General features: G+C 43.9%; 1 protein-coding gene across 2 annotated transcripts in view; it reads right to left on the reverse strand.

Annotated features, from left to right (window-relative positions):
• Positions 1-247: 247 nt before the first annotated feature.
• LOC100081001 (protein DDI1 homolog 2) overlaps positions 248-19,803 on the reverse strand; it is a 37,567-nt gene continuing 18,011 nt past the window's right edge. Inside the window, exons 4-9 of one of the 2 annotated variants that reach the window (XM_029065410.2) lie at positions 18,876-19,002; positions 16,403-16,530; positions 14,931-15,059; positions 13,393-13,496; positions 10,006-10,195; positions 248-4,557 (exon numbers count right to left, since the gene is read on the reverse strand). In XM_029065410.2, coding sequence (XP_028921243.1) covers positions 2,618-4,557; positions 10,006-10,195; positions 13,393-13,496; positions 14,931-15,059; positions 16,403-16,530; positions 18,876-19,002 — 2,618 coding nt within the window. In that variant the 3' untranslated portion in view covers positions 248-2,617. Of the gene's footprint in view, positions 4,558-7,412; positions 7,476-10,005; positions 10,196-13,392; positions 13,497-14,930; positions 15,060-16,402; positions 16,531-18,875; positions 19,003-19,803 lie in introns of those variants that run through there. The other variant, XM_029065411.2, reaches the window with a different exon arrangement.

The following is a 19,803-nucleotide window of genomic DNA, read 5'->3' on the forward strand; positions in this document are numbered from 1 at the left end:
TTGTAAAAGGTGGGCAGGACTGGGGTGAGAACAGGAAGACTCCACCACATCACAAGCACAACTCCTCAAACTATATTGGGAACAAAGTTGGATCTGTGTAACACTTTGGAAAAATGAGACCAGTGACTCTGTACCATCATGCTGGATGGGAGTGCCGAGCCCAGGATATCTTCAGAACTCTAGTAACCCTGATGGTTGACGTGGAGTTTCTAGTAACTGCTGAATGAAAAAGTAACACAGAAAACCCTAACAGTATTGACTCAAGTTTATTTCACACAAACAGAATGAAGAAATGGCAAGAAGTTGCAAATCTTAAAAATGTTTAAAAAGTTCAAAAGCTGTACTTAAAAAAGAAAATAAAAGAAAAGCTTTATGGATATTGGCAGATGCCCTGGAGCTAGAGTCTCATTCAAAATGTTCCTCAGAAGCACCCTCAATAAGGCTTTTGATGCATTTGATTTTCAATTAAAATTCAGGCTTAAAAGACACTAAGGCAGAACTCTCGCAACAGTGCTGTTCAGAATCCACACAACTAGCAACTGTTTCTAACGTCATTTGCATTCTTGGGATTCAGACTCAATACTTTTATACTATGGTCAATACTTCCTCTGCTTAACCAACAGAAAAACTGGGTAGCCTTCCTTTCTACACCTAGAAGTCTTCCGAGAAGTGAACTGTTAGAAACATTTCACTTTCACAACCATCACTTTCTCCCCATCTTGAAACAAAGCTTAACGTAAAGGCTAGCCAAAGTACCACTATTGGATTTTACACTTAAAAACCCATATTTTCAAGGCTGATCCCAGCAAAATGAAGTGGATTCACAGAAACTTCAATATTAAATTTCAAATCTCTGGAGTGGAGGGGGGAAAAAAAGAGTACAATATTTTCCCAAAGCAATCTAAAAGAAAAACTGTCTTATGGGTAGACAAGCCAAATAACGTACTGTTTCAATAAGCACCTAAAATCCATCCTTCTGGGCCCTCTCTCCAGGAAGCTGGTTCTGTCTCTTACCAACCAGCTAAACACTTTTACAAAGACTAACCAAAAGGAAGCAGGAGTGAGAGGAGTGAAAAAGAGTAATCTTAACATCCCTAAAAGCAGTCAGTTGATTTCCATCCATTAGGCTGAGAGATTTGATTGTTGCTGGAAACAGAAAGTTTGTAGAATGTCCAAGTTATATACAGCCTCTTCAGAGAATTTGCAAAGAGGGCTCTCTAGGAGTTGACTTTGATTCATATGATTATGATTTATCATGCCTTGTCCTCTCTGCCTTCAAACTAAAAAGACAATGTGATTTTCAAGCAGTGGAAAAAACAAATCTTCTCCCAGGAAAGAAGTCACTAGGCAGAGTTTTCCCCTGGATCCAGAGGGGCAAAAGAATTTCAAGAACTGGTCTTCCCAGAAGGCCATGAGAGTTTAACCCCTATGACCACCAAAAAACAGACAAAAAACCCCGAAAATCTACAAACCCTATTTAAAATAGGAGGCCTTTGCGAAAATGAATGGAGAAGTATGGACTCAAAAGGAGAGAGAGGCTAGTAACTGGAAAGCCCCTCTGACCATCAATTTTCCGATGGCCCAGGCCATTCTCCCCAATCACCGAGATAATCTAGCATACGATACGCTTCCTCTAAGTTTCGCTTGCAGAACAAGAAAGCTCAGGCACCCAACAGTACCGGCTCCTAGGAGAGGATTGGTATGAAGTGGATAAGAGGGTAAGTGAACTCCTAGGGCTCAGAGTCATGAGTTCACCACTGGACAACTAGTATTGGGACTCTTGGTGGGAATTTGGTAAACCCAAACTCTGGTAACCCCCCCCCCCCCGAGTGTCTTTGGTTCATCACTCCTCATCCATGGCCCATGAAATGACCCGAATCCACCCACAGATAGAATATCAGATATTTCTGACTTGGGCAACACAAAGTCCCTCTCTAACTGAACTCTGAAAACAAGATCCCAGCCAATGAAATAAAAGATTCTGGCAGTCTAACAGCAGAACATATTGCACAAGAAGTACTAATCCTAGACACCCAGAGTGTCAGGTTCTGAGGTGATGGGCACAAAAAAAGCAAGCAGTTCTAGGCAATCACGGGTCTTGACTTTCTGAAGTGGATGACAGACAGACACACACACACGAGTACCAGGTACAAACCTAAACATCACTTCATGGGTAACAAAGAGTTCCCGGTAAACTGGATTTGTCGCTCTCTGAGACAGCATGCTCTATCTTTTCTCCAAGCCCAGCCAAATGCCTACTACGCTAAGTCACTCTACCTATAGATGCATAAAGCAGTGGGTTTCTCAAGGGCTTCTGCTGTTTTCAAAATGCTTAAGCTCATTCTAACCTGGTTGTTACACATGAACTAAAAGCATCAACTTTATTCCAGTACACATTATCTTACTGTGAATAAACAGCTCCTGTGTGTGCACACTGCCAACACATTAAAAGGCCCGGTTTTAACTAGGGTAATAGGCAAGAAGAGATCATAAATAAACTTTTGGCAGAAAATAAAAATCGTACAAAAAAAAAAATAATCTAGCCCAACATTCTGCTTGCAAGTTTCTACATAGGCTGTATATACTTGTACATATATTAAAAAAGAAGGGGGCCTAGTCAGGCCCGCCTTTTCCAAGGTAATGTAGGAACTACGATATTCTTTGCTAGCAAAATGAGAAGAGCAAGGTCTGCATTTCCGCCAACTTGTTCCAAGGCCCCGAGAGCTTCCTGCAGCGTGAAGCCCGCTCGCAATATCCGGTCAACGTCTGCAGAGGGAAAAACCGGTGCTGGAAGAACAGAGGAGTCTGGGGGATCAAAATCACGAGGGGACGGAGGGGCTTCGGGAAAGGCGGCATCTTCCCTGGTTTTAGGCACTCCTATCAGCAGATGTTCTGTGGCCAGATGGAGGTCTTTAACTAATATGATCTCAGATGAAAAGGACTCAAATTGCTCCAACGTCTGATTGACAGGCTTCCCGTCACCTGCCGAGGGTCCAGGTGAAGTTTCCTCACCCAGAGTGCAGCTTGGCCAATCAGTTGTTTCAGCAGAGGTTAGAGAAACTGAAGAGCTCTCCCTCAAGAATGCCGGAGATTTCTGAACCTCTTCAGCAGGCGCTGTCAGTCTGCGGTCCAAACCTTCCAAGCTGTCATTTTCTACTCCTTCGAACCCAGGTGGTGTCTCGATGGATTTCTCAGCTTTCCCGTGTCCACGTATCCCCTGATGGGAGGGGCCTTCCAGATTCTGCTCCTCCAAGTCTGCCCCCAAATGCTCACTTTCGGGGTGCTGTGTAGAAGCTTCCTCGCTGTTAGCATGATCTTCCACTGCCGTTTCCAGGTGACAGGGGACTTCTTTCCGAACAGGAGTTTTAGAAGTTTCTTTACAACTGACAACCAAAAGTTCGTGAAGTTCCTTTAGGGCAGCAGTTACAGATACACATGGTTCTTCACAGGGGACTGGAGGCTCTGTGGAGGGCTGGTGAAGGCCAGAAGAGTTTAATGAGGAAGAACAACCTCTATCTAGTAAATATGGAGATTCAGTATCAGTTGCAGGCATTTCAACATTACTTTCAGGGAACCGAAAATCAGGAGGGGTGACCAAATTACTCAAAACTCCTGATGAGGAGTTAAGCTTTGCTATCTCGACCTCCATCCAAGGATTATCTAAGTTGAAATCAGATGCAGCCACATTCTTCACGTCAGTTTTCCGTCTGCTTGCCAGGTTGTGCTCAGTGACAAGGGAATGCTCAACTACATCTATTTCCATGAGGGTTTCTGAGCAGTCAAAAGACGCTGGAGGGGTACTTTCTTCTGGACAGGGAATATTTATCTCCTGCTGTTGACTTCCTTTAGTTTCAGCTGGAAAATCACCAGAGTTCTGTCGGACCACGGTATGGCTCTGCTGCCTTACAGAAGGCAATTCTAGGTCCTCGGTGGTGTTAAGTTGATCTGAGTCAACCGGCTCCCTCTGTTCTACTTCCAGTTGCTCATTCTTTAAATTTATATGCTGTCGAAGATTATTTTCTCCACTCGGTTCCAGATGTTCTAAATGCTGACGTTCTTCATCTAGAACCATCTGCGGATCAGGCACCCCGAGGGTTGAGGTGGACAAACTAGCTTTCTGTTCTGTATCGGGATGGACCTCGAAATCCTGGGAGCTTTTCTCTTCGGGAGATTTCTCTGGATTGTCTGCAACAACTGTTTCTTCCAATGAATTCTGCAAAGCAATAGCTGGACTTGTAGAGGCCTGGGTGGCCGGGGCACCTTCTGCTAAAGAAACATGACCAGGAAGGACCTGTTCAGGAGGAGAACATTCTTTCTTTTCCGGGGTTATCTGCAATTCAGGTGAAGCCTCCAAAGCCTTTGCAGCTTTAGATTCAATGATCTCTGTAAGCCTGGGCTCGTGTGAGCAAACTGAAGCAGGGGCTGAGACGGAGCGATCGAGACTTGTAGGGTTACTGATCCTAGAACCATGTCCTGAAGAATGGGCTGGACAGTTAAATCCATCCGAAGTTGGTAATGATGACATTCCCAGTGAGGTAGTTTCTTTATCACTTTTCTCTGCGTGCGTAGAAAGGGAAAGAGAAACAAAGATCCAGTTAGCGGGTAACGGCTGTCAGAGGTTTTCCTTCTACGTGTGTAATCACACAAACAAGTATTTACGATGTACATAAATATAGATATTTTCAATCATACAGGATGAAAGCAGGTCCTTTAAATCCATTTTTCTGCTACCTATAAACAAAAGAAAGCAACAACAATACCTCTTTCCTTAATGTGTTTGCTACAGTGTAATGCGCCAAACTGACTAGGTTTCCACCTACATATTTTTAAAGTGCTTTCATTGCAATTTAATATGAGTAAATATTCAAGTACCATTAATGTGCATGCAGATGCTGGCTGGATGGGTGGTCAATGTTGACATAAAATCCCTGTGTCTATGTGGCATAGAAACTAATCACTGAATTTAGGAATGAGCCTGTAAGAGCAATCCTGAAGTTTTAAGAATTACTCTTATTCCAAGTTATATTTTTCCCAAGGTGATCACGGAAGAGCTAACAAAAAAACCCCTTTAAATCAGGGATATTGCAGGGTAGGAAGGAAGCTACCTGTAAAAATGAATGAAGTCACTCTCTTGGGAGGTCTACAGGAAGCCAGAATTATCAGCACTCTGCTCTCTAGCACCTCTAAACTTGCCCTGGCCTGAATCACGGCAAGATTGAGATGGCATCTAACTCAAGGTAGGAAAAATAAAAGAAAATGGACAAGACAGAGATCCTGAATCCACATCCTTCCAAATGAAGCAACTTCAAAGGGATACCTGTCAAATTAGTTAATGTTTGAAAAAGGCATTTTAGATTCTGATAAAAAAGTAACTGTTAAACATATTTAAAATTGATAAAAACCAAAAAGGAATAAAGACAAATTTTAAAAATATTTATCACACAGTAATATCAATTTAGATTCAAACTCACACCTGCTGATCACTAGGTAACAGGCTCTGCATTTCTGTACATTTTCACACTATGTAATCCCAAAGGGGCTCTCTCCACCACTAGCCTGTTCTCCTCATTTACTTTTTCTTCCTCCAGTTTCAAGTTACACCCACCCTGCCGAGAGCACAAATAATTCTCTATTCACTAGCCTCTACATTGTTGAATTAGAGCACCAAAAGACCATTAAAAACAATTTACTGACACCAGTTCACAACGCAATTTGTTACAGCAATTGTGAGGATTAGCATCTGATTACGTAACTCAAATGCTCTGCTGTGAATATTAATACGCACCCCACCCTTACAAATCTGTAACATGGAAATAATTTAGAGGTTCTCTAAACCTCTTCTAGTCAGACAACTTAGTTAAGCACATGGTGAGAGGATAGAACTTTCACTTCAGCATTTGGGTACTACTGGCCACTCAGGAAGTATGTCTTATTGATTGCTGTGGGGCAAAAGGCATTATAAGATAGCAGTTTGCAATTTGATATCATTTGGGATGGAATGATATAATTACTTTGATATTTATCAATAAAACCCACAACTTTGGGTACTGGGAACTAATGCTTTCGTCTAATTCTCGACGTTTCTTTTATTCTCTTCTTCCTAGTTACTTTCCAGTCTTCCATTGTTCTTCCTCGCTCCTCATCCCTATGACCACCTGACGACAGCTAAGTTGGTGCCTTCCTTTGGAGCTGCTGGGCCTCTCTCTTTAAATCTACCACTGTGTGTTTGTCTCCGTGTCTCTGTGGGGGTATCCCAGGAAAGCCACGAGAAGCAGCGTGGCTCAGTGGAAAGAGCCCGGGCTTTGGAGTCAGAGGTCATGGGTTCGAATCCCGGCTCGGCCGCTTGTCAGCTGTGTGACTTTGGGCGAGTCACTTAACTTCTCGGTGCCTCAGTTACCTCAACTGTAAAATGAGGATTAAGACTGTGAGCCCCTCGAGGGACAACCTGATTCCCCTGTGTCTACCCCAGCGCTTAGAACAGTGCTCGGCACATAGTAAGCACTTAACAAATACCAACATTATTATTATTATTATTATTATTAGGAAAGACAGTAATGTAGGTGGCCAAGACCCCTATGGTTCCGCTGACCACTCACTGCCACCTGGCTAAATCCGGCTCTTCTACAGGACCTCTTCTGCCATGAGGACAGTAGCACTCAATAAATTCGACGGAATGAATGCCTTGCCCAATTTCTGATTGGTCCTGGGCAGCAGCACTGACTGCGTGGGAATCTTTGGGTTCCAGTTCTCTATTTGTTGGCTACTTGCTTGCTCTGTCTCTCCTCACAGTCCACGGTCTTACTCTTACTGGCATGTCTGTTCTACTGCCTACACTAGTGTGCCAGATGGATCCAGGACCATGGCAGCTTCTAAAAGAGCCCCCTAGATTTTTAGAAATATACTACCATACCTCAGTGCTCTTCATCAGCTCCACAAAACTACAATGCTAAGTGAAAGAGTGCTAAAAGAGAAGTTTAGTTTCTCATAGGAAATAATGAAAAACACATTAATGCGACCCCCAATAAACCAAAATAGAAGTCTATTTAAAAAACTGTTATCGCCCATACATATATGATCAGCGAGAAATGGGTATACACACTGATACCTAAAGACCTTGAATTAGATTTATATATCTTACTGTATAATAGGATGTACAGGTTAATTACGAAGACCATGCTGTTGGTTATGGAATCTCTTCTTAATTAATGCTATATTTGTTGCTTTGGGCATTCAACACCAAGGGCATAGTTTGGAAACCAGAAAATCATATATATTTATAATTGCAAGCCTACGGAGGGAACATTCAGATCAAACACGGTGAAAAGCTTCGTAGATGGTTTTTCCCTGATTCCGCTTAGAAGGAAGAAGGCAAGATGATTGCACTGGAGGCTCATAGTGGCGGCTATAAATACCTGGTCTGAGGCCCACTTCAGCTGCAGTAAACACACACTACATGCATCAAGGCTTCTGACGTTCTGTTTGAATTAGGAAACAAACAGGCAAACTTGGGTTAGCGACTCAAACCACACGACATGCAAGGTTAAAGACCCGCTCCTTTTGCTGCCATCCAAACCAGAGTTCGGCAGCATCAACACTGCACTGCGTTCCTTTTAGTTTAAGAAAAATTCTTCTGGGAGTTGCCGTTTATTCCTTGAGGTAGCTTTCTTTTAAAAATGGGACGTGTTGCCTTCCAACAGCTTTCCAAACACACTTTATAAGGAATCATCCACTAGAAACACCCTGAATTCACAAGCCAACACATATGAATTAGGTGAGAAAGATTTCTATTTCCCCATACTGGCTACATTTTGGCAAACACAATAATTGGGTGAGAAATGAAGACACCGCTGAGGTGCTTTAAGTTCTCATTCAGTTAAAGTAAATTTTTCTTCACTATACTAAGCCTGGTCAGGTTACATCCTTGCTTAACTTCTGATATCTCTCATCTTCCTGGCAGTTAGTCAAATGTCCCAGATGAAGTTCATTTTGTTCAGCCTTTTGGGGCTGAAGAGTTCTCAAATCTCAGATCAACTGTCATTGGGGTGGCTCCCCAATAATTTTGATGCAGATGCTAACAAAATGATTAAATAAGAATAATCAAAGTAAGTGTACTCATTGAAAATGTCGCTGTTCACCAGCTTTAAGTTCTTATTCACCAAACAACAAAAAACCATTAGCCAGATTCTTAAAAACGACCAAGAGCACATTATGCATTCTAATCTTTCAAACTACAAACTGCCAACACCACCAAGGGAACTAGAAAAGGCTTACTGCTTCCTAACTTGTTTTAGTTCTTTAAAATTTAACACTTTTCTTCTTCCACCTACAAGAGGAATCTACTTCAAATCTTTTAATCTTTTGTCTCACCCATCTAGCCAAGAAGGATTTTATCAAGTGAGTGGGTTAAAGAGGAAATATATGGCCAAGTTGTTTCCGGAGCAAACGTACCCTGGTCTTGGAGGGCTGGGAGTTCCGGAAGAAGTTCTCGGACTCCAAATTTATGAAACTTGTGAGACTCCAGGGAGAGTTACCTGGCTCCAAACTACTTGAAACCTCAAATGCTACGGGTTTAGTATTTGGGTTTGCTTACTTTCACTTCGGAATTATTTCTGCATTGATGAAAGCTCCAGTTTTGCTTGGAATCCCCCTTTCTCTTGACCGTACCAATTCCCTTGCTAGAGAAGGACTTGGCCAAGCTCAAGAAGCCCTGTGGGTTACTTTGACTTTTAGCAATATGCTTATGTGATGGCTAAAATCTGTACTTTGTATATGTAACTCTGGACAAAGGCAGCAGAGCAAATTTCCATGCTGGCATGGAAAATGTTTTCGGCCACCCAAACAAGCTGATGGACAACTTATCCAAAGTTCTGGCTTTGGCTAGGCCCCGGTGACAACTGGTGGACAATCAAGGGATAAGTTTGTTTTGCCTCTCAAAAACAAAATGGAAAAACGAAAAGAATATACCCTGCTTTTCCTTTGAGAAAAAGCTATCACAAGAAGCCCAACTTACTATTCTTACTCTTCCTTGCAACTATGGCCTTATCATAGAGAAGCAGCGTGGCTCAGTGGAAAGAGCACGGGCTTTGGAGTCAGGGCTCATGAGTTCGAATCCCAGCTCTGCCACTTGTTGGCTGTGTGACTGTGGGCAAGTCACTTAACTTCTCTGTGCCTCAGTTCCCTCATCTGTAAAATGGGGATTAAGACTGTGAGCCCCACGTGGGACAACCTGATTACCCTGTATCCACCCCAGCGCTTAGAACAGTGCTCGGCACATAGTAAGCGCTTAACAAATACCAACACTATAAATTCCACCTCTCCTCACACCATAAAGTCATTTATGTGACCTACAATCTAATATGAGAGGTGTTCAACATATATGACAACTCGGCAGGGTCAATTAGACCCCTTAAAGTTAGTGGGAATCCCTTGACTTTGGAGATAGCTTTGCTTCTGATTGGAAGACTTTAGGAAGGGGATGCTTAATTACACAATCTATGCTGACCCCCCAAATAAAAGGGTCCCAAAACTTCTAGTAATATTCAGAATGAAGAATAATTATCTCGGACGTCCCTCAGACGGAAGGTATAGGGGTTTTCGGAAAATGATGTTTTTGATAAAAGTTTTTAGTTTACTGATATACTTCCTTTTGGAAAACCCCCCTCACCCCTAAGAAATCCACTGAGAGGCATAAGGGGTGAGAGAACACAGCCTTAGGGCACTCGGGAGGCTGTTGAAAACCCTGTCGGTAAATGAAAGCAAACTGTGGTCTGTAGACACTCCAACTCCAACCTCCTCAACCAAACTAGGAGTGATAGATTCCTCTTGTCTACCTGGCCTTTGGCACCCACTTGATTAGGCATGGGAGGTGGGACAGTCCGATACCGAATAATTTGGACACGGCCCTTCCTGGATGCTGGGGCTGATGACGGCAATCGAAGCTCACAGAGTGCTAGTTCACCGATCAACTGAATGGTTATTACTTAGTGGTCTGGCTGCCTCAAATACCTGCATCCTCTACAGATTTTTGGAGAGCTTCTGCTAGTTCTTGGTCTGCAATCTCCTCTGGCCGCATGTCGTCCCGTCCTGCACCGTACGCCAATCTTGCACATTCTGGCAACTCTCCCTCTGGAAGAAAGGTCGTCTGCGTGCCTGTGGTGCCAATCACTAGTACATTTTTCTTGAGGTCAATGGAACACTGAGAGAGGAGAAACCAAACCCCGAATGATCACTCATAAGCTGGGACTTAAAATGAGAACATAACATAGGCGCGGAAGGGGAAGACACGCAAACTACAGCCCGGATATTAGGATACGAAAGATCCATTGCTGTCTGGGTCCCATGCAAGCCAGGGAGAAAAGACTAATGGATACTGGCCGAATGGACCCCAAGGGTACCCTGCCTATAAGAGTGGCGATTAGGCCAACTAGTCAGTAGCCTGTTTGATTTCTTGGGCTTATCTCTCCCGGTATATTCTGGGATACACTTAGTAGGAAGACAGATGTATCAGTCAACAAGTATGTATATGTTAATGAGGTTAACAGGGATACACTCAGTGCTGTCCTAAAGCCCCTTTTCTCTAGGCAGTGGGGCAAAAATGTCGTTAGGGAATTAAGGCACGTTCCTCTGACAACACAAGCCTGTACGGATAAATCGCAGAGTAGGGTTGGATGAAGCCATTTATGTAGAGTGGACATAGTGAGTGCAATTATAACATGACTTTTTTGAATGCGGGCTTCTGCAAGAATGCAAACCCTGCATTACGCGGGTCAATTCATTTACTAAAGATACATCAATCGATCATATTTGAGTGCTTGCTGTGTGCAAGGCGCTGTACTAAGCACTTGGGAAAGAGGTACAACAGAATTAGCAGACATGTTCCAAGCCCATAATGAGCTTACAGTCTAGAGGGGGAGACATTACTATGAATAAGTAATTTGTAGTTATATATATAAAATAAAGGTGTGTGAAATGACTTTTATTGACTCCATATAAGTCTGAGCCTAAAACCTGGTCACTTACACTAGGCATAAGTTCAGGGGAGCAAGCTTTGTCCAGGGCCAAGGACGAATAAATCATGAAACCCTGATTCCTCATTTCGCACAGAACCGTATCACCTTTCTCCTTGGATGGTGAGCAGCAGCCCCGCTGGTCTAGAATTCTGTCTCTGGCAGTAGCACTGAGGATGTTTGCTGGCATAGTGCAATAGCTGCCCTCTGACATCCTCACTTGCTGTACAAAGGTCATTTCTAACACCGTTACCTGTTCTTGCTAAATATCTCTTGGGAACTATTCCCTATGACTTTATCTAAACTTTTTGAAGGGAACAGGTAAATAATGATAACAATGATGGCATTTGTTAAGTGCTTACTATGTGCCAGGCATTGTATTAAATGCTGGGATGGATACAAGCCAATCGGGTTGAACACAGTCCCTGTCCCAAGTAGGGCTCACAGTCTCAATCCCTATTTTCCAGATGAGAAAACTGGGCCAGACTTGCCCAAGGTCACACAGCAAATGGAAGATCCGGGATTAGAACCCATGACCTCCTGATTCCAAGGCCCATGCTCTATGCTCTATAGCATGCTGTACCAGGTATGCCAATTTCCTCGGGCAAGAGGGTGGGGAGGGATACAATCATCCCCTCGAGACTAGAACCAAGGGGGTGAAGCTCATAGTCTGGGGGCAGGGTAGGCAGCTGGGGCTAGCCCGCTGGATCCCTCGGAGCCACGAAGGGGTCGCAAGTGGAACGGCGAGTGCCGCAAAGCCAGTCCGCGTAAGGGCTGTAACATTTTCCAGACCGGAAACTGCCAGGGCTGGCCAAGGGGCAGCAGCTCCCAATCAGCTGGCCTCTCCTGGGCCAGGGCTAATAGCTACTGTTGCTTGGCATGCTAATGCAGCTAGGGGGGAAGAGGGAGAGAAGGAAAAAGAGCAGGAGGGGGAGGAGGAAGAAAGGAGGAGAAAGGTTGGCCGTGAAGGAGAGGTGCCCTCTTTCCTTCCTCTCCCCTCTCTCTCCACCACCTCTTTCCCTCCATTTCTCTCTCTTCCCTTCCTTTTTTCTCTCCCAGATCCTCTTTTCTTCTTCATTCCCATTTCGTACATCCTCCATCCCTCTGTTCTCTACTCTCTCAACATAACCCTCCAAGATCACTCCCATCTAAAATGAAAAGTTGGCATTTCTGATTAATATGATCAAGAAATCTCAACTGTTCACAGGAAGGTGAACCAACACTAAAAATTAGTGGCTGCTAATTCTGTTGCACTCTCCCAAGTGCTCAGTATGGTGTTCTGCACATACTAAGCGCTTAATAAATACCATTGATTGAGTCACTGACAAGAGCAACATTAGAACGGTCTCGACAAAAATGCCAAAAGAAGGTTAATTCATCATTTGGAAGTACAGGTGGAAACTTCACCACCCTGGGGATACTTGACATTTTAGCCAGTTGAGTGTCACTGGCTCAATCAATCATATTTACTGAGCGCTTACTACATGCAGAGCACTGTGCTAAGTGCTTGGGAACATACGACCTGACCTGAGAATAGAACCTGACCTGAGCCCAGGTGCATTGGCATTCACTGACCTGACCCAGCCATGGGGCTCTGGAGTCCACAGGTCTAACCTGGCCCAAGCAGTGATGCAAAACAAAATCCTACCCAGACACAGACACATAAACCCTCTCAACAGAATGAACATTTTTCTAATTTCTTGATTGCTAAGAGCAGGACTCTGAACTGCAACTGCGTAAAGAACTTACATTTTTAGAGCAACAATCATCTTGAAAAAGTCTGACTCTCCCTACCGACCCACGCGGATCCACTACAGAAATGCCCATATGTGCAAAGGGGTGGGTTCTGGACAGCTGCAGTGCAGCATCGCTCAGTACTTTAAGAAAAGTGCAAGTGAAACAGAATTTAATTCCCCAAGAAGGGAATGGACAGAGTGGCTTTGGCTTATGTTATCCCACGCCACTGTGTGTGAACGAACACACAGCCCTCCCCGCAACCCCAGCTCCCACTAGCAAGTCACATTAAACTATCAGGAGCTCTGGTTGAGGTTTTGTCAAAATCTCTTTGCACAGCACAGTTTATCTTAGAAGATCATATCATTCAGCAGGTCAGAACTGATTCACACAAAAAAGTGCTATTAATGAATAGCCAAGTTCACTGGGACACCAGGTTTCTGAGTCTTCCATTGTGACTCATCCATCATTCTGAAATCCAACTGATTATGTCACCCAAAGAAGGCTAGTTACAGAGATTTCTCCAGTCCAAGATAAGTTCTGTTTCGGCATGCCGGCAGTGAACAGCTAAAGGTTTTCCACTCAAGGGGAAAAAAAGTCGCATTTCTCAGTTTACAAGTGCCAATCCAACATCGGGATAGGCTTTGGTTACCTGATGTCGCTTGAGCATATCCAGTCCTAGAAGCATGTCCATGGGCTGCTCCTCAAGTATAGAGAAGGAACATGGCAGGAAATCCCCTTCAATCTGAACCTGAGCTGAAAGACACCAAAGACAGATGTCACTTTCTACGCCTTCGAGAAAGGACCAAATTACATTATGGGAATTGGATATCATTGTGCCAAGTTGATTTTACTGTATTAAAGTTGCACGGATTCTCAATCGAGTTCAAATATTTCAGCTCAGTAGTGGAAAAGCCTCTAAGGTGGCTATGATGCGCAATACAAATGAACTAGTCTTCTAGGCCAATTACTTTTCTTTGCCAATTCATTTAATCTAGGCTTTGGCCACAGAAATTGCTTGGGATCCCAATGCTCAGTAGAAACTGGTTTGCCACCTGTTACGAACAGGGTCGGTGCTCCACAAGACTGGGGCTGAAGGTCTCCTGGGAGCTAGAGACATGCCATCTTAAAAAACACGTCCTTAAAATGAGCCTGTTTCTGGAATTTCTGAATTACATTGACCACCCAGGGCCAGCACTGTTTCAAAAGCATGTTTATTTGGGTCACGACCCTGGAATCAATCAGTAGTATTTATTGATTGCTTACTCTGTGAAAAGAGAGCACTGTACTAAGAATTTGTGTGAGTACAATGCAACAGGAGTTGGTGGATAGGTTCCCTGCCCAAAGTGAGTTTACAGCCTAGAGGGGGAGACAGACATTAATATAATTTGGAATATAGCATTTATAGATATATAATAAGTGATGTGGGACTGAGGGTGGGGTGGATACCAAATGCCCTAGACTTCGCTTATAGTCATTTGGTCAGGACCACATCAAATTGTGGGTTTTACATACCAACTGGTCAATCAGTGGCATATAATGAGAGCCTACTGTGTGCAGTGTACTGTATGAAATGCTCGGGAGAGTACAATCCAACAGACTTAATAGCACCTAAAGCATCATTTCATTCATTCATTCAATCGTATTTATTGAGTGCTTACTGTGTGCAGAGCACTGTACTAAGCGCTTGGAAAGTACAGTTCAGCAATACAGAGAGACAACCACAACGGGCTTACATTTGCTTTTAATATCACAACTGCAATTGTTACCAAAGAGTTATAAATAAGAGAAGTGGGTCAGTGGCAGGAGATTTGCTCTCAAGGCAACTCAAAGTTATCATAGGAGCCTAGCACCTCATGGGCTAAATATTTTTTCCTGGGTCAGAATATGATCCTCTCCCATCATGTGGCAAAGCAATTACCTTTCTCGAATGTATTTGCACCGCCCCCTGAATCCAGACTGCGTTTTGGAAAGGCCTATGGGGAAACGGGTGGATAAATCCTCTGCCCCTCCCACTTGCTTTTCAAACTGGGCCCTGGGAGGAGCCGCCCCTTCATAGATTGGCCCTTGGTTTTCATCCAGCCTTTGCCACCAGGCAGACTAAAAACATGCTCGTTATCAGATTTACTGGCCCGAACGTTTGATTTCCGGCAATATAGTTTTTATGATGGCAAGAGTATCTTTACTTACCTAGATGTACCCTCCCAATAATTTTCTGGGTCCCCACGCCTTTAGCAATCCCTGCCCATCGCCGGTCCACCAGTCTCATTATATTACACCTTTCTGCACAAGCTTGGCTCATGATGGTCATCTGGGCCCCTGGAATGACGAAGAAAGCCTAAACTGTATCACCCGGCCAGAGTTTATTTAAGAATCAGTAGTTCATTGCCTAGGACTTAGCTTAAGTTTAGCACAGGGACCAACTCTAGGGCATTCCAAGAGGAAACCAGCTATTGTACTCAATAAGGTTTTTATCTATATTAAAAAGATGTGCAAACGCTCCCCTCAAATTGTCCTCATGAAGCATCCAGGTAACCATTATCCATGAGGCCTTTTCTGAAAATGCTTCATTCTGCTTCGGTCTTGAAAACACTGAAGAAATTGGTTCTCCAGGGAAAGACTATCATTTTACTGGGACTCAGCGAACAAGCAGATTTATTTTTGTCACCGGCATTCCACAAGTGCTCAAACTTCAAGAACTGAAAGCAAAACAGTCAGGGGCACAAAGTCTTCAAACTTGCCAGTATACAAACAGAACAGAATACAAACACGCTCTGTTGCAATGGGTTACCTGCCGTTTAGAGAGGCAACATCTCGCCATTAAGATTTAAGGATCTCTCTAAATGATTTACAGACCCGTGTCATCTCTATTTTGTAAATCAAATCAATCGTATTTATTGAGTGCTTACTGTGGGTAGAGCGCTGTACTGTTTTGAAGAGTACAATATAAGAGCTGGCAGACATGCTCCCTGCCCACAAGGAATTTACGGAGGGACGGACAGTCATTAATACAAACTATGGATATGTACATAACTGCTGGGGGGCTGAGGGTGGGGTGAATAAAGGGTGCAAAGAAGGGAGAGGGAGGAGAGCAAATGAGGGCTTAGTCAGGGAAGGCTTCTTGGGGGAAATGTGATTTTAATACGGCTTTGAAGGTGGGGAGAATGGTGACCTGTCTGATATGAAGTGGGAGGGAGTTCCAGGCAGAGGCAGGATGTGGGGAAAGGGTTGGTGGCAAGATAGATGGGATCAAGGTATAGTGAATAGGTTGGCATTAGAGGAGCCAAGTGAGAATGTGCCGGGTTGAAGTAGGAAATCTGAGGCGCAAGTTAGAAGGGGGAAGGCGACTGAGTGCTTTGAAGCCAATGGTAAGGAGTTTCTGTTTGATAGTCAGATACATCAAGTAACACGTTCCTAAGTCACCAAACAAATCAGTGATGGGACTGGGAATAGAACATAAAACAATCCATCTCTTCCGCTGGAACTGGTGGAAAATGCTCCCTCATTCTCTTCCACTTCTTTGGACGACTGTGATTTGTTGCATTATATTAATTAAAGTTGTCATTTTTTGTAACTTGTCAACTGTGAGAACAGAGGGTTACCCTCTGGAAGAGAGGGCGGGTAGGTTGAGGACTGAGGAGGATGAGAGACTGAAAAGTCACCTGAGTCGACGAAGGCTTTCACCGGATGTCCATTCACTTTACAGTTAATGTAAAGCATCACCACTTGGCCAAAGCTCTCAGGGGCTTCTTCCATGGCTATTGTCATGTTCTCCTCGATGTTCTGTTGCCTGGCACAAACCAAAACCAAGCATCGGAAGCATTTATATCAATGAAGAGAAACTTCAGATTTTGCAATCACCAAATCGGAAATAAATGTGCACATTTTTTCTGCCCCCAAGTACAACTACATTATTAAAACAGGACCATCACAGTTTTTATCCAGTTTAAAGAACTGTATGATGACCTGCTTTAAAGGCTGTTGTAAGAAGGAAATTCTCCTTAATCTAGAGGAATCAGAAGGTCCTTCTCCAGAAAGAGCTCACCTCGATTCTCCCATAGCACTTTCAGTTTCTGTCTTAAGTAAGCGACTGGCTGAATTTAGTGGCCAAGGAAGTCCCTAGCCAACAGCTGTCTATTCCCAACTAAAATCTAACAAAGAGTTAATCAGAAACACTATAGAGGGTAAACTCCAAGAGGTCAGAGATCATGTACCTTCTTCAAGTCCCGTGTATTAAACAATCAATGTTAAAATTAGAAAAGAGCTTTCAGACATCTGAATCCATCTCCTACTCTTCAGGCAGGAAAAGCCACTGAAGTAACATTATCTGCAAACTTAACACTCAGAAGAGTCACTTCAAACTGCTTGCGGTTAATGAAGCCAAACACATTTAACCTAGTTACACACTATAAAAATCCTTCTTAATGCCTGTGAAGTACTTCTGTGCCTAATTTTTTCTTATAAAAACTTCAACTAGACAGCACTCCGAAGAGACAAGCGTGACCATAACCTTCTACGTGGACTAATGGATAGAGCACGGACCTGGTAGGAAGGTCATGGGTTCTAATCCCAGCTCTGCCAATTTGCTGTGTGACCCTGGGCAGGTCGCTTCACTTCTCTGTGCCTCAGTTAACTCACCTGTACAATGGGGATTAAGACTGAGCCCCATGTGGGACAGGGACTGTGTCCAACCCCATTTGCTTGTATTTCCTCGCAGTGCTTAGAACAGCGCCTGGCACATAGTAAGTGTTTAACAAATACGGCATGTTGTTGGGGCCTGGGGCGGTGTCCTGTGAGGCCACCGTACTCCCTCCCAACCAAGAATTAGCAGTGAACTCAGCTCCACCATGTCTTTCGGGTTGTTCGTGACCCACCTCAGTTTTAATCGCAGCCTCATCTGCAATGGTTTTGGTCAAAACAACTCTGCTTGGATGGATGTTCAGGGGAATGCTCTGAACTTTTCAAGAGAGCCCTCGTGCACCCCTGTTCTCTTCCCTTACTAGCTTCAAACCATAATTATCTTTTTCCTCCAAAGGGTCAAACCCAGCTGTTCCCTGGAGTGTGTTCTACAGAGGGACTTCCCAACCTTGTCACTGGAGGAAAACCCATAACATCACCTTTCAGAGAGATCTCTGGCAAGGCAAAGAACCAGCCTTCTGATTACATGGAGAGATTTGCCAGTGATGTTTCCCAAGGCCCCTTTCTTCGGTCTCATCAAATGCCTACATGCACTTATTTTAAAATCCGGAATGAGGAAAGCCAGTAAAAGGGCTCTGGGGACGACACAACCTACTCTAACTTCCAAATGTCATTTTTCTTCCCGAGTGTTATTTAAGCTCTTTGACTTCCACGAAATTTCAGTTTAGTTTTCCGAGATATCGCTCTTTGCTGCTATTGCATCAGATCTGCCAGCAATGGAAATGTTACTTTGCCAAAGGCAAAGCAGTATTTTATTTCCATTTGTCACAGTTGAATAGGTTAAAAATGCAGTTTCTCTTTTAGTTATAGAGACTGATCCTACGTGGCTAACAGTTCCTTAAATTTTGTTTCGATTTTACGATGACCAAATGCAATTTTGGAACACAGAAATTCAGGCTGAGCAATGTCATTCAATTCATTCCCTGGGGCCGGTGCAGGAAAAGCTGAAGGAAAATGATTTTGGAACACCAACCTGGCCATTTTACAGAGCTGTTTCTCTCTGACTGTAACCACGCTCCAGGTCTGAATTAAATCAGAGTCTCAAACTTCCTGCCGAAGGAAATTAATTCAAAAAGCAGGCATCAGCAGCTTGGCAGATGTCACTGCAAGAAAGATTTCTGTTTCCCGGGGGTGGGGGGAGGCCAACAACGTCAGCTGTCTGATCCCACCCAAAGGAAGCCTGGATGGAAATTGCTCTGATGATGCTCTCTGCCTCTTATGAAAGGAACGGAGCACTGTCCGCAAGTGATCATCACCACATAACCTTGATTAAGCTCCCTCATTTGCATGACGCTGTTCAGGCACTGGGGGAAAATCGACAGGTAGGGGAAGGCTGTTACTGAAAAGACGTCTCCAAGCGGTACATGGGTCCTAGCAGCGAGGAACCCTGTCACGCACTCAAAGCCTCTCCCTTCGACGGAGGAGGTCTGTTATTACCTTATGTCTTCTTCTATCTTGGCTTGAGCTTCAAGATCAAAGGGGTCAGCTGAAAAGAGTCGAATCCTCTCTTGCTCCCTTCGAGCTCGGTCCTGCTGCTGTTCCACCAGGACCCTGGTAAATTTCTCTGCAGAAATCACAGTGACCGCCATCAAACTATGAGCTGTACTAAAGCGTACCACACTGTCACGCCATCCTGCCCCAGGTTGCCTAATGGCTTTTCAAGGGCCATTTCCAAGTGGGAGGTGGAGATGACACTTAGAGATGATTTGGAAAGGCTATCATTTAGACTGAACCACAACCCTGAATTATACAGTTAGTACGGGCAACCTGAAGACTCTTAACTTGAAGTACAGCAGAGAGAAATCAACTGTTTGCCAAGTTAAATGTGCTTTTAGACCTTCAAAGAGTCTTCTCAGTGTAAACGTCAATCTATCAATCAATGGTGTTTGAGCATTTATGTGCAGAGCACTGTACTAAGTGCTTGGGAGAGGACAGAAGGGCTAGTGAATATGATCCCTGTTCTCATGGAGGTTAAAATCTAGCAGGGAGAGGCAGCAGTGGTGTGAAGGAGGGAGGTACTAAAGTAAGTTATAGATAAGAGGAATTGATAGTCAAATGTATTTACTGAGCACTTACTGTCTGCAAAGCACTGTACTAAGCGCTTGGGAGAGTACAATATAACAGACACATTCCCTGCTCACAAGCAGCTCACAATCTACAGTTTAAAAATATGTACTTAAGTGCCACAGGTGAAGTGTTAAGTACTTGGGTGGCACTGAAGTGGCAGCTGAAAGGGATATAGGATGGGGAAGTGAGAAATTACTTGGAGAAGACCTCCTGGAGGAGCTGTGATTCCAGAAGAGTGCTGAAGATGGGAAGAATAGTGGTCTGTCAGACATGATTGGGGAGGAAGTTCCAGACAGGA

The sequence above is a fragment of the Ornithorhynchus anatinus genome, chromosome 5 (genome assembly GCF_004115215.2).
Source record: "Ornithorhynchus anatinus isolate Pmale09 chromosome 5, mOrnAna1.pri.v4, whole genome shotgun sequence".
In the NCBI taxonomy this organism is placed as follows: domain Eukaryota; kingdom Metazoa; phylum Chordata; class Mammalia; order Monotremata; family Ornithorhynchidae; genus Ornithorhynchus; species Ornithorhynchus anatinus.